This window comes from Diachasmimorpha longicaudata, chromosome 4 (assembly GCF_034640455.1).
Source record: "Diachasmimorpha longicaudata isolate KC_UGA_2023 chromosome 4, iyDiaLong2, whole genome shotgun sequence".
NCBI classification, from domain to species: domain Eukaryota; kingdom Metazoa; phylum Arthropoda; class Insecta; order Hymenoptera; family Braconidae; genus Diachasmimorpha; species Diachasmimorpha longicaudata.
In genome coordinates this window covers 10,720,934-10,735,563 of record NC_087228.1, presented here as the reverse complement: position 1 = coordinate 10,735,563, position 14,630 = coordinate 10,720,934, and the positions used below count along the sequence as shown (strand labels likewise).

General features: G+C 39.6%; 3 protein-coding genes across 14 annotated transcripts; 1 reads left to right on the top strand and 2 right to left on the bottom strand.

Annotated features, from left to right (window-relative positions):
• Positions 1–21: 21 nt before the first annotated feature.
• LOC135161877 (uncharacterized) lies at positions 22–2,216 on the bottom strand. Its single transcript, XM_064119853.1, has 6 exons — positions 1,922–2,216; positions 1,455–1,785; positions 1,164–1,337; positions 823–1,099; positions 436–708; positions 22–344 (listed from the first exon to the last, which is right to left on the bottom strand). Exons 2-6 carry the CDS (start codon positions 1,649–1,651, stop codon positions 144–146), a joined length of 1,122 nt encoding a protein of 373 aa, XP_063975923.1. The 5' UTR covers positions 1,652–1,785; positions 1,922–2,216; the 3' UTR covers positions 22–143.
• A 136-nt stretch (positions 2,217–2,352) lies between these two features.
• Positions 2,353–5,262, top strand: LOC135161865 (SET and MYND domain-containing protein 4-like). Of its 2 annotated transcripts, XM_064119837.1 has the most exons (5): positions 2,353–2,511; positions 2,635–2,816; positions 2,937–3,726; positions 3,851–4,475; positions 4,588–5,262. In XM_064119837.1, the coding sequence occupies exons 2-5, from the start codon at positions 2,800–2,802 to the stop codon at positions 5,088–5,090; spliced, it is 1,935 nt and encodes a 644-aa protein (XP_063975907.1). In that variant the 5' UTR covers positions 2,353–2,511; positions 2,635–2,799; the 3' UTR covers positions 5,091–5,262. The 2 variants fall into 2 exon arrangements, with proteins under 2 accessions (XP_063975907.1, XP_063975908.1); XM_064119838.1 differs by having other exon boundaries at positions 2,353–2,816.
• Positions 5,263–5,416: 154 nt separating this feature from the next.
• LOC135161857 (probable G-protein coupled receptor CG31760) lies at positions 5,417–14,628 on the bottom strand. Of its 11 annotated transcripts, none has more exons than XM_064119818.1 (17): positions 13,923–14,628; positions 11,932–12,228; positions 11,592–11,813; positions 10,989–11,184; positions 10,489–10,726; positions 10,289–10,423; positions 9,973–10,129; positions 9,084–9,255; positions 8,878–9,010; positions 8,583–8,805; positions 8,324–8,433; positions 7,975–8,189; positions 7,711–7,849; positions 7,533–7,638; positions 7,094–7,411; positions 6,676–6,903; positions 5,417–6,559 (listed from the first exon to the last, which is right to left on the bottom strand). In XM_064119818.1, the coding sequence occupies exons 3-16, from the start codon at positions 11,772–11,774 to the stop codon at positions 6,697–6,699; spliced, it is 2,532 nt and encodes an 843-aa protein (XP_063975888.1). In that variant the 5' UTR covers positions 11,775–11,813; positions 11,932–12,228; positions 13,923–14,628; the 3' UTR covers positions 5,417–6,559; positions 6,676–6,696. The 11 variants fall into 11 exon arrangements, with proteins under 11 accessions (XP_063975888.1, XP_063975887.1, XP_063975885.1 ...); XM_064119817.1 differs by having other exon boundaries at positions 11,592–11,779; XM_064119815.1 differs by having other exon boundaries at positions 5,417–6,600; positions 11,592–12,228.
• Positions 14,629–14,630: the final 2 nt, after the last annotated feature.

The window sequence follows — 14,630 nt, the reverse complement described above, 5'->3', positions numbered from 1 at the left end:
AGTAGTGAAGGAATAGGTCCATTAACATTAAATAAATATTTTATTTGTAATCAGTAGAAAGCCAAACACAAGGGAAACTTTCTTCCGGAAGAAACCATAATCCACCAAAATGTCAAGATCATAATATTGCGCAAAATTCATAATCAATTAAAATTCGCAGCCGGTTCGTTGGAAGGTATATTAACCCCTAATTTCGTAATTATTTTGGCAGCCGTCCTGCAGCCGCACTCGAGACAAGATTTTGGATCCCACTTAGCTAAAACACCTGCTAAAAATCCTGCAACTATGGAATCTCCAGCTCCAGTTGTGTCGACTATTGGTTCCTTTGGTTTCTTTGGGTGAACCTGTATGGAAGAGGCATGAATAAATGTTTATTTCTGCTATACATAGCAGATTAGAGCATGGGCTGAAAGTAGAGTAATTTTAAATTATTACCTGCGACGAATGACCTTCACCCCAAACAACGATTGCCGGCGCTGATCCACCCTGAGTCATCACAAATATATCGTTGTCTGTTAGCCAATCTTCTTCTGCACTTGAACTGGCTACACTGACCGTTACTCGTTTGGAGCTGTTTAATAAGAAAGGAATGTCCGTGACATTATCGAACTGCAGACTCAAAGCTTTTGCTAGAGCTTTCATTTCTCTCGCATTTCCAAACACAATTTTGGCTAGACCAACCATCTCACAAATGGCTGCATGATGTTCCTAGAAAGGGGATAACCTTTTGAGAATTTCCACATTTTTTGACAATTGTTCAACTGAAATTATTCAACTCATGCCACTCACTTAATTCGAGAATAACTGTTTATGTAGACTTACTTTAAATATATACTCTCCACTAAGATTGAAGGCTACAACAACATTTTTACATTTCTCTTGGGTAAGTACGATAATTTCTTTGGCAACATCTAAACTATGCGTTACGAAAAATCCCTCGATGTAGATTATCTTGAGCCCATCGAGAGGCAAATTACTTCGCTTCAAGTCCAGCGGTGTGTAGAGAGAGGCAGCTCCTAGGTTGGCAATCAAACTACGGGATTGATCGCATATCAAGGACATACATATGCCCGTGGGAAGGGTTGAATGCATTGCATATCTGGAACAGAAAATTTTTCCCAAACTATTTTTTTCCGTTTGGGATCTTCATTCCAGACACTCACCTGGTTTGTATTCCATCATCTTTCACTAATTTTTGTAGAGTTGAACCTCTAGAATCCTTTCCTAATCCTCCACAATAGACAACGACAGGTGAAACATTTTTACCTCCACAGAGCCACTGAAGCAGTCTGGCACTGTTCTGAGCACAACCCCCTGGACTAATTCTCTGTTCGCATCTACAAAAATTCCCTAGTCAGTTATAATAATTATATCTTTCATTAGATTCTTTCAACGTCTTTACTATAGTATGGAATAGTATGGAATAGATAAATGAAATAAAATGTGTATCTTACTCTGCTAAATCAGCCAAAATCTCCTGAATCTTATCCTCTTCAAGTTCAATCTCTCCATCCGCTGGTAGTTCATACTTTTCTAAGATACTCTGATCCTGAAGAGTGACAACAATATCCAGCAGTGGATTCCCAAACATCACCACTGCTGGAGTTTTCAAAAGACGAACAGTCTTAGCTAATGTTTGTTTCTCCACCATTTTCTCCTGTGTATTATGCCACAGATTTGAAAAAAACACGTTACTTCGTACAGAGCAACCACAACTCAATCACCAGATCTTTCCTATTTAACCAAACATTGTCACGTGTGAATCCTTCCATCGTAAATCTACCACTAGAACCATTAAACCATCATTGAAGTCCTCCATTATATTATTACACGCCTGTTAATTGATTACTGAAGGTCTGTTCATCCTTGACTAATGTATAATTGATTATGTGGAGCTGTTCACTAGCGAAATAGTACATACCCCTGCCATTCTCTCGAAATTTATCGAAAACAGAATTACTTCAGGTTTTCCTCGTGCCATTGACATTGAACTTCTTGTGAGAATGTTTTTGTCAGAGGCATTATTCGAATTTTTCACTTCAAAGTTCTCACGAATGGTCCTGATTTCCACAATACCAGAGTGAATTCTGACGATTACCAAGAATTTCGTTGATAAAGTACCAGAATGAATCCTGACGTAATAAGATTCCGTCAAAGTTCAACTGATATGCGAGGATCAACTTGAAACTATATACAAATCCGTTTGATAGTCAAAACTTTACGTTTCATCCACACTTCGATCAATACTACTGCGGAGAGAAGTCCCTGTTTTGCCAGTCCCACGAGCCAGTAAGAAATCAACACTGCCTTACCGGTCGGGTCCAGACCTCTTGCCTGCTGCTGTTTCAGTTGACAGTTGTTTACGACCGGCGATCAGCTGATTATTAGACCAGGGATACCCACACCCGCATATATCGATATAAATTTCGAAATAATCGTCGTTGACGCCGAAAATATTTATAGACTATCCACCAAGACGCCACACCCTCTCCGTTTGTTCGATTATCTGAGGTAATCATGATAATTCAAATAAAATGTCTTTATTTGTGATATTGCTCCGGATCTGGATGCAATCGGAGGAACGGATAGAAGGTGACAGGGAAAACAATTCATTTCACTCCATTGTCTTCCTAGCCAACATTCCTCTCGTGTCTTAACACGTGTTAGCAGCCAGGAACGATACTCTGAACTCGATGGAAACTTCGACAGCTAATTTTAGTCACGGTTTTCCGTCACAAACGTTCTGTGCGTGCCAGAAGCTACATCGTGAACCACCTTCAGTTCCTCCAGATATTCGTGATGGAAAAAAATAGAAGGTTGATTGGAATTACTTTGTATATATTAATTTAATGTGCATAGATTCAGTGATGAAGCAGTGCTGAGATATTCTTTTGGTAAATTCTCCGTAATCTAACAATTTAATAATCTCATGACAGGGAATCACTGGGACAATTTCACAGTTCCATCTACAATACTGCAAATACAGAATTCTTCATGAGAGAATTTAAGAAACATTCTAAAGCTGGAGACAGACATGGAATGGTAGAGATGATATTGCAGTTAGATCGGGTTTCGAATACAGACGTTACTGGGTTCTTTACTCCAAAGAATAATGAAGAAGCTGAAAGAATATTCAATGACGTTAATTCTACGGCAGAAGGTGCAGGAAAGATTTCCAATTTATGCAAAATTGATCTTCTGACGAAGGCACTCTTTGCAGCTGAGACTGACAGCCTCTTTGCCATACAGATCATTATAGCGCGAGCTAAATATGAATTCAGCGTACGATCGTATCAGAAATGCTATAGAGATTGTAATTATGCGATGCAAATGCTTGTCAGCTTAGAAAGCTCAAGAGTCCTGAATGAATTGGAAACAGAGAAGATGAAGACGATGTGTAATTTATTGAAGTCTCAGTGTTTGAAGCAGATGAAAAAAAATAGTAAGCAATCTCCTGAGGCAAATGAAAAGAAACTCCCCAAAGTCGATGGGAAAGCCAACAGACAGCTCAAAAGCTGCAGTGATACAGTTGCATTAATCCACGAAGATGTTAGAGGCAGACACTTAATCGCAACGAAGAACATCAAAGCAGGTAGTGTTCTGATTGTTGATGAGCCTTTTTCCTTTAGCACTGACGAAGCAGCACTCTCGACCAATTGTCTTCACTGTCACTCGTCCCTTCAGGGGAGTCAAAATATTACAGTACCTTGTGGAAACTGTCAGACTGTGAGTAAAAATACATTTCTATTTCATTCTGCTTTGGTTTCCGGATGAAAATACTAGTCCCTCGTATTCTCAAAGGAATAAATTTAAGCATCCGTTTTACTTTAAGCATGGTTTGGCTTGATAGGTTTCGTTCTGCTCAGAGGAATGCCGAACAAATGCCTGGAGTAGTTACCACAAATACGAATGCATGATTTTTGATAATTTTTTGGAAAGATCAAGGACTTGTGATCAAAAATCTCACGTATTACTCGCCTATAGAACAACAATAGCAAAGGCAATTACCAAGAACTCAAATTCACTTGATGCTGAATTTTTGTGCTACCAAGACGCTAAATGTGAGGATGCGAGGAAGTCCCTAGAGATTGATATAAAGAGTGACTTTTATGATCCCCTGGATTATAGAACAATATTTTCCTTAGAGACGCATTGTGAAAAGGCAGATGCAAAGGTCAATCTGTCACGCTCTATAAAGTCAGTATACCTGGCGAAATGCTTGGCTTTTGTATTGATGGAGGTTGATGAGAGGAATAGAGAGACCATTGGACAGAGAGAAATTGTACTGCTGGCAGTGGCTATGATGAGACACATGCAAGCGGTCGATTGTAATGCTTACGAGATTGTTGAGAATTTTAGGGACCGCAATACGAGGACATGGGAACCACGTAATGTGGGAGGTGCTATTTATAGCTCTGTCAGTCTTGTCAATCACAGCTGTTATCCAAATGTAGTCCGGCATTCGTATCCTGGAGGTAAAAATGATTTATTTCTCTTATCGTCGCGTGGTCGGTGGAATTACCGAAAAAAATCCCTAGCATTGATTTTTGTGTTTTACTGATTTCCTTCCACTCATCTCTTATTCAGGAAAAGTTGTTGTTCGATCTTTGCGATTCATTGAGAAGGGCGCCGAGTTGTTAGACTGCTATGGTCCCCACTTCATCATCGACTCACAGCAACTTCGTCAACAGTATTTGGCGGAGAAATATCATTTTATTTGCAAGTGCGAACCATGCAAATTCGATTGGAAGTTTCCATTTCCTGATGAAATTACCTTCCGATGTACATCATGCGGAAATTCATTGGATTCACTCCATTCAAAGTGTACTAAATGCTCTCAGAAATTTGATATCAGAAAATTACGCTCTCAGCTGGAAAAGTCAACGAAGAAAAGAATTCTAGCAGTTGGAAAAATGTACGACGGATATTACATCGATGCACTTCCATTATTACTAGAGCATTCCGGCTTTCTTGATAAAACCCTGATGGCACCGAGCCTCGAGGCCATCAAAACTCAACAGTCGATTATTCAATGTTTTAACAGCTTGTCAAATATTTATAACAATGAAGTTATTACAACTATCGAGTGAGAATTAATAGAATTGCATCGATTTGCCACGTGAAGAAATGAATTCACGCCAGATTATGGTTCAGAGATAAAACCACTTTCATTCAATCCAGTACATTGTTATTTCCTATATGTTTTAATGTAAAATTTCAATTGTATGCAGCGTTAATAAATTCGTTAAAAAAATCTAATTGATTACTGCATGAAATCCTTTTTCCATGGCATGTGCCAACCACGAGTCACGGACTCGTAAAAATCCCAAACCAGAAAGCACCTGATCACGATCTTCACTCTTAGAGCGTCTGATTGTCATTATTTCGGTAAATAATTTCATGGCAAATTAAGAACTGATCTTAATGATTTTTATTGTCATTAAAGTGCAAGTAGATAAACAATTATCACAACAATTCTTAATAGGAGCCTAAATTATCTAAACAATTGCGCTGTCATGGATAACTTTTTTTGATCAATTCATTTACTTCAACAATTTGATTGCTTAAAATCATTAAGCTTTCATTCCATAATAGCTATTATTCTTAGTCATTCGTTAAACAGTATGGCCTTGTAATTACAAAGGACCTCACACGTACGTACATTAATCACATGTATTTTTTCTAACGATAAAACACGTGAGACATTTAATAATTGATTTTATGTCTTTGATTTGTTCTTTTTATTCTTTCTTAAATACCAGCAAAATATTTTTTTCATATTTCGCGATGTTAACATTGAAATTGTACTTTGGATTGTAGTACATGTCAAAAAAATTGACAGATTCGCGCAATAATTTGTTATAATGCTTGTTTGTACCATTTATTAATGATTGACATGCATTCCGGGGTGAAGTGAGAGAAGTGTACTGTACAAATGAATTCAAATTATAAATTTATAGAAAAAATGTGCATTTACTGGAGCCAGAAAAATGTGTTTGGCACCATTTCAATTAACTTGGTAGCTCTTGACTAATTTCAAAAAATAATTCAATATTAATTTTGCTCTCTCTGTGTCACTTCACTACGGAATTGCGAAATATATGTTTAAAATGAGGCTCACCGATATTTTCACGATCAACGCTTAAGTAAATTTAAAGGGGGACAACCAGGCCCCTCTTGGATACTCTCCACTTTCCAATAAGGCAATTTGCAATAATTTTTTATCCATCATTGTGAACGAGAAGTCGAATGTAACTCACTTTTCGTGTCCGTTGCATTCGACGACCCAACTGAGGTGAAAATGCAATTTTCACTTACCAGTCCGCCCTCGTACTATTTAACACCCCTTATCATCGACACGCCAATTACTCTCTAAATAATAGCGCATCTGAGACTGGATTTTCTGCTGATTTGTATATTCGATATCTCCCCCTTTTTAACCAATGATTTGATTTATTGATTTTTGTGCGAAGGTAACATCACCGAATAATCGAGGCAGCACAGGAACAACAAATAACACTTTTAAACTCATGTTCATTGGGTTTTTTTACAGCCATACCTACAAAATTATATAAGCCGTATCTTGATTCATTTCTATGACTAAAAATGATCAATCATAAAAGTCGAACTGATTAGAAACAATGTAAATAATATTTCTATTTCATTGATACTCACTTCTGCGTTTTGAAGCCCTTGTCACACTTGCTCACCCTCTTTTTCCCCATGACTTCCATCACTTTTACTCGCAGCAGCGGCCGCGGCGGTGGCCCTTTCCTTTTCCCTTGCAGCTTTTCTTTCCCTCAAGAGCTCCATTCTCCTTGCACGATGTAGACTCCCGGAGGGAAATGTCGAGTCGTCTACCGCTGCAGCAGCTGCTTCACTTGCACCTCTTTCCACGACCGTCTGATAATCAATTTCCATATTCCCGATATTATTGAAAGTATAGAAGCAAAGTTAGGAATTCCTTGTATTTCCCGAGAAATATAGCTTATGAAAAATAAAAACATCTCTCAAGTGACTGAATATTTGTCAACAATAATTTTGGTCTCAAAGTATTAGCATTTTAATTGTTTCTGGGTATTGTTACACAAACCTTGATGATAAAACTGGCTGATGTAGTTTTCGCGTTGGGACTTTGAGCTCCCCAGCCGTGTCCATGGGTACTGAAATATCCTCCTAACTTTGGTTTTATGTGGCGGTTGTGCATCTCCATATGCACTATTTTCATAAACTCAATTTGCGCCGCTAATTTTTGAATTTCCTCTTTGAGTTCTTCGTTCTCTTGGTAGAGATCCGTTGTTTCTTCAGCTACTAATCCACGAATCCCGTTGAGGGAGAAACTTGCTGTGATGCCTCGGGCACGAGCACGACTATCCCATTGGTCTCCGTGACCTCGAAGTACTCTTAATACCTTTGGAAACACAAGACTCACTTGTGAAAGAAATTACTAAATAGAATTACAATTGTAAAGAAAAGTCAGTCTCAAAATATCTCAAGATAATGAGGTTTAAGTCTGTTATTTTCGAAATTACCTTCGGGCCAAAGACGAGGAATATCGTAACTGACGTGGACAACTGTGTTCGGAGAAAGCCGAGGGCGTATTTCATGTCTGGTCCCGCATGAGGGAAGATGAAGAGACTATAAAAATTTTCACAACTCTCCAATTGCCATTTTTCCAATGCATTTGATAATAAATAATTACGAACTCACTGAATAGCGATCATGGTAGTATTCACAACTGCGATATTGTAGATAGCATAACTGATGAGTCGAGCCTCGTTGAACAGGCTCTCGGCATTCCGGACATTGTAGCAAACCCGAATACCCCACGCAAGGAAGAGAATTTCTCCTACAATATTATTACATTAAAATTATCTGGAAAATTCCAGGAATTTTTAAATGAGGATTTCATACCCCGTTTATCCCCTAAAATTTCAATCAGTGAAATAATGTTCGTTTTAATCAATAGATTACCAATTGCTAGACTATGATCCCACCAGTTGTATTCACACTGATAAAATTCTAAACCCCGACTGTCGGCAATAACTTTGGCATCAGGAGGTGCACTGAGTGTCCAAGTGCCGAGATATATGAGCATTACGAGGAGAATTGGGACCATCCATTGTAAAAGTTGCTTGTCCGTTAGTTTGACTTTATGCGCACTCTTCACGCGATAAGTTAATGATACCCTGGAACATTTGCAAGATAGTTGGAATGAAATTTTCGAATTTATGGATTAGCATATTCCTCTATTACTCCGCCATACAAATGTCATTTGCTAGAAGAATAAAGTAGAAGTAAAATGGAGGAAAGTTTTGATTACCTCCAAGTTTTCATCAAAAGTGCTGTATAAGAAACGCAGAATCCCAAGTGTCTCGTCCATTTTGTGGCAATGCAGGAGTAAAGATCGAGTACTGGAAAAATTGCAGCCATCTAAAAATTAAAGTTAAATCGTCAAAGGAATACAGCAGAAAAATATCTTTCCTAACACGGTGGACTCTCGTTCGTATCATAACGGCGTGACTCTAACGAGAATCTGCTGTGTTTCAATGAAATCTGACGAAAAAATAAACAATATACACCTCAAGATACATTATTGCACAACCGAGAAGTGTGATGGACAGGAAAATTGGTGAGGCGACCTTGAAAACTTTGAGCTTGCGATGCTGATAGACGTAGGCGATAAGAAGGACTGCGCAGCAGGCACAGAATACCGAGAAGGACAGCAATGTGATCCTGGAATTGTAAATCGAAGAAAAATAATCCATCGGGGATTTGCCAGGTCCACCAACGGGAACAAGGGATCTAAGGTCGATGTAATAAATACTGATAATCTTTAAATTTACTATAAGAACTGAATATCACAAGACCACTCACCTGAAGGGCCAACTGTAGCTAGCGAGGCAAGGTTCAGGTCCCTGGCAAGTGACGCAGCCCGGGGCGCACATGATGCACTGAAACTTTTCCCTGTACAAACTGCTCTTGTTCATCTGCATATCCTTCCAAACAGCTGCAAGGAAAGCCCTCAAATGGAGCCAATAAAAACAAATACCCTTTCGAAGCTTTATAGAGTGATAGCATACCCTCAACCAGTTCTCCATCAAAGGCGGCAGGTTCTCCATTCCTCATGTAAGTTGCAGGGCTATAAAAGCCCTCGCGGCATCGGCAAGCATATGCACCTTTTGCCCAACCAGGAGCAACTCTTGCACCTGATGTCTCTGTATTTTTACGGATGTTTAGTCCTTTGTATATACACTACGACAAATCGTCAGATATTAATATTAGCCCATTATATTATTTTATTTTTTAATATCCATATTTTAAGTATAATTCAACTAAAAAAATCGAAATTAAGAAATAGAATATATTTTGTATATCGCTAGACCTTCGCAGAGATATAAAAAACCTATTCGAGCTACATCTGCAGGAGATAATAGAGTTATGTAGCCATGCGGGATATTGTTGCAATCAAGAGCCCCGGGGATGTTAAATTGATATCCTCATCTTCTTGGATTATCTTCATTAATTACAGAGTGACATCGCACCCCAGGAACCTCTCCCCCTCCACCGCGAATTGTCAGAAATTACAGGACCGCCTTGATCGCCTCAAATGACCTTTAGCGGCGTTTCGAATTAGGTAATAAATGGATTCACTATCAAACGAGCTAGAGTGGCGTTGCCAGAAACATTGAGTTGGCAATGGGGATACAGCTTCAAAGTGTCATGAACGTTAATTGAGAGAGACCTGCAAGACTGTTGTGAGGATCTAAGAGGGTCAAATGGAGCACTCAACTGTATAAACAGGAAATACCGGAGAAAGGTGAGCGGATCAATCAAAGGACTCTTCACATTTTGTCGTTCAAAGCTTGAACCTGTTTGACTATTGTAAAATGTTTTTGTGTCTTTCCGCACGAATTAATTCGCAAAATAATTCCCATAAAATTAATTGTAAGTGAATTTCGGCGTGTTTACTTGCGTGGTATCGTCGTGACATTTATGAGAGCCCCTAAAAGACTCGATGTAATTGTCCTTATGGTCTTCCTTCGTAGTCCTTTCGTGCTTCTCAGAATCGCACTGATTCACTTCGAGCCCACTAATGTCGATATCGATGCTCAAAAAATCTCGAATACTACAGCACAATAAAGCAAATAATATTGAGCAAAAATTACGAAAGTTGCCGACACTATCGTAATTTTGAATTTTATATTCTCTCCGTGCATTCGGGCTTTTCATGTGTTTTTTATTACAACAGATAAAAGGTGATAAGCAATTTCAGGATGATACTCACCCATGTCGCGTGTCCCAAGGTCGTACGTAAACACTATACGAAATTAGCCACTGTCTGGTCTTGCAGGAAATGTATGGCATAGTCCACCAGCCCAGGTATGAGTCGCCCGGGGCTGATTCAATAAATTTCGGTGATCTAGACGTATAAATATGTTGAGCAAAAGGAGCCGTGTGTCATGGTGCTAGTTAATTAAAGCGAACCTCAAACTGGAACTGGATTCTCCACCATTCTCGAACCAAGGGAGCCCGGAATCTGGTCGATAGCCAACGCGTAATAATTCACTTTCCAACTTCATTGGCTCAGCCATATTCCCCAGGGCACGCTTCAGCCAAGTCTCAGCAATGATAATGTCCGTTGTTGCATTGAACACAATAACTCGGGCTGCCACTGCACCCATCATCGATACCAGTAATGACCTTGCTATTGCATTCAGTAGAACTGGAAGAAAATAGTCAGACGGGTTCACGTTAAGTTCGAGAATTCTTTGAGTTCAGAGTTGAAGAATACCATGAGATAAAGAGGAACAACACCAGGGAAATACTTAAATAATAATTACGCGAGGGTTCTGTAATGCTTCGGTGATAAAAAAAGGCCCAAAAGAAATGACAGAGGCCCCCTACTTTAAGCTACACCCTCCGTAACTTTTATGAGACCTTTTCTCTCAGTGAGTGAGAATATTTTACAATGTGTAAAAAATTACCTGTGTCCCGGACGGAGCCGAGGTTTTGCAATAAAGTAGCCGACATATCCACCTTTTGTCTGGCAATATCAAACCTCCGGGGATCGAGTGCCGCACCAGCTGGCAGAGATTTGTACCCAGTAATCGACGCACAGACCTCCCCAAGTGCACCGGAGGCTGCATCTTCAATAATGTCCAAGGCTTCCTCGACATCCGCCTGTCATTAAGCAATTTTCATCGAGTGAAAGTACATCCCCAGTGCCAGTGACAATACGAAAAATATTTTTAAATTTTCCAATATCCCTTCATGCCCCACCAAACATGAAAAAGCAAATCAATGCACGTTCATATTTGAGTTGCTCAGCCCGGGTGAAATAAAAAGCTCAATTCCGGTCTCTATTGGATTGATATCGGGTTGCGTTGATGACCTCCATGACGTTATAAAGCGCAATCAGACTGTTGCCGCAATATTATCCAATAATCGAAAAACCAAATGCAACAGTGATTAGACATATCAGACCTATTTCTCTCTGTCCCTCTGAATGTCGCATGAGGTGAGAAGACGAAATGGGTCTGAAAATGTGAATTTCATCTCTAGTCTCTAGTAGATAAAACAGTAGTTACCCTCCGGCTATCAAGAGGCTTTGAACCCTCACGAGGAAACACCGTAGTTGACGCTGCTAGACTATCTCTGAGTGTGCTCTGAGCTTCAACGGTAGCATGTACATAAGTCATAACAGCAATGGTTGTCATTGTCGTTGTGGTCAGATGAAGAGCCACAGTTTGCCAACTTTTGCAGTACTCCATTCCGCCTGAAGCCGTATTTTCATATGCAACAAAGTTTCCCTGTTTTCCATGCAATCTCATCAACGTAAGTTACATTCAAGGAACGACAGCGGAAAGAAAGAGGAAAATAAGATAGGGAGAGGAGGAAACAACGATAATTGCAGGAAAACAAGCCGACCTCTGTCACGCTATCTCTGTCGTTTTATTTTTTATGGTTCCCTCCGGGTATCTCTTTAGGGCCACCGAATACCTCTGCACTTCAGTACAAATATTGGCTGCCTGCTGTGTGTGTGTAGTGACCTGGCGGTCGCTACTCTGAGCGCCGCAGGATTCCAGGTTTGCCTCATTGCCAGCTCTTTCACCCTGACACTAATGCCTCAATACTGGTCGTATAGAAAATTCAGGTGATTTTTTATCATGATCAGTGCCAGGATTGTCTCAACTATTTTGGAAAAAGTCCACCGTTACTGTCCAGCTTTAACAAACCAAATAAGAATTTTTTAATGAATAAGTCATAGTTCATTACTCGTTTGTTAATGAATCACTGTTAAAGGTGAAACGGATAAACAGAGAAGAGTTGAACAACAACAAAAAAATCAACCGAATTCTTCTCATTCCTGGGAGGACACCCTCTGGCTTAGCTCTCCCTCGTTTGACCATCCCGCATCAATCTTTATTTAACTCTCCCCCATTCGAGCTCAGCCCTGTTACATAACATCTCAGCGACAATGGGGAGAGAGTCACCAAATCTTCTTACAACTTCTTCAGTCGCAAGATTTGCTGGGCAAATAAAGGATAGCCTTACGAAATATACGAGAATCTCATGTCCTATAAAATGTTTCTTTCAAATTTAGGGAAATTCATCGGCTGCGAAAGATATTTCAACTCTTTGAATCAGTAGATACGGATGTGTTGGGGCAGACAAGCGTGAGTCACTGTTAGGAAAGTTCTTTGGATAATTAAGTAATTTTCAAGTCTATACGGAACTGAGAAAGTCAAAATGAATAAGGAATACAGTGAGCATTTTTTATTGAAATTAAATTCTATCTTGAAATGATAACAATTGCGGCGACATTGTGAATGAAATAACAAGAAATTTCTACGAGTCTATCTGTCTGCCCTTGTTCCCTTACCCTATAATTGTTTATCATGCCCTTCGATATCGAACAATGAGGAATTATGTGGATCAGAGTGTTGTCTACATCCAGTTTCCCACATGTTGACCAACTCTCTCGACTCAGGGAATATGTGAGACAGGCCACCTACTAGATCCCTTGAAAAAAGGGGAGAGAAATTTCACGAGTGGCTTGTCAAAGGCCAAAGCAGAAGTGGTCGCATGTCCCGGATAATATCGTGGTAAGCAGATTAATAAATCGATAGAACGTTTGAAATTCATCAATCTACGTTATAACCATCATACTTCTCTAATTATTTTCAGTACCGCCACAAACATGCAGACAACACATTGTTTCTGTGTGTAGTGTTGAGGAATGGGGTTGTAATGAAAATTGACCTGTAAATGTAGCGAATCGACAGGTGGCTTTTATAGAACATTCAACGTTAACCACCCTTCGAAACATGAAAATATCCATAAAACGCCAGAATTGCTGTCCCGCCCATGAAAAAAAATACTGGAGTCGATCCGATTAGCAAGAAATTTTGCAAAACTCAAATAATTGATTTAACTAAAATTGAGAAATATTGAGTGGGACGGTAGCATGCCTACGCACGTCGGGGCAAGGGAGGGTAAATAAAGGGATGTGATCCAGGAAATATGAGGCTAGAGCGTAAGGGCGATCGATGCAGCAGAAGCGAGTAACCTCCGACCCATAGTGACTTCAAATATAATTATTAAATATCGACAAGCTGAGAAATCCACCGGACATGTCTTGAGATATTTTCAAACTGCTGCAGATCAACAACCAATGTCTGAATTTCCCCCATTTTACGTAGACGTTCCCCAGGTAATTCAGAATAAATTAAAATTTTGGGAATTCCAGACGAACAGGTGTCTGGAGAGCATAATCAATTTTTGAAATTTGTTAACGTTTGTCCTTATCGAGAAATTTTCACTTTATCAATTTTAATGTGCGAAAAATCTCTTCGAAAGATCTCTGAAATCCAGATATTCGTTTTTGTTGTTAACACAGAACTTTCAAGTTCTCTTACCTCATGTGGCCTCATCGGGCTTCAAAACAAGATAAAATATTCTAAACAACATATAAAACTCTGCAGATTGACTCCGAGAGCCGATGATTTAACAATAAGTGGCCAGAGAGGCCACAAGTCAACGATGAGAGAGTGCTAAGATTGAAAGAAACGTGGGAGTCTGTTGATTCGGTCTTAGTCACCCATTGAAATTAATTCACCACCATAACAAACATCTCACTCAGAAAGAAAACTCATTATAAAATCCGGGACATTTCACAGGGAAAAAAATTCAAAAACGCATTTATCCGGTGCAAATAATGCGAAATTGATTAACCAGCAATTTTACTTATGAGGTAAACATATAAACAGTGGCGGCGATAACGGTATAAAGCTCGTTCGAGGGCCCGTTGACGACTGTCCGAGACTGAGCCATGCACAGTAGTCACTGAAGCCCCTGGTTTCAGCTGCGCCGCCGTCACACTTTCCAGTGGTGGGCAAAAATCCTTATGGGACTTGCGCCCACACATTGCCAACAACCAAGACTCGAATCTCTACTCCCATCGTTAACCAATTACATGCGGAATTATTGGTAGTCCTCAATTTCCCCAGTATGCACTCGAGAATAATGTCGGAAACCTGTTTGTTTCCTCCTGAGGGTTGGAATCTCCGTTCTAAGGGAATTTAGAAATTTGCTTGTATGATCTTATTAAATTATTCGGGGTAAAT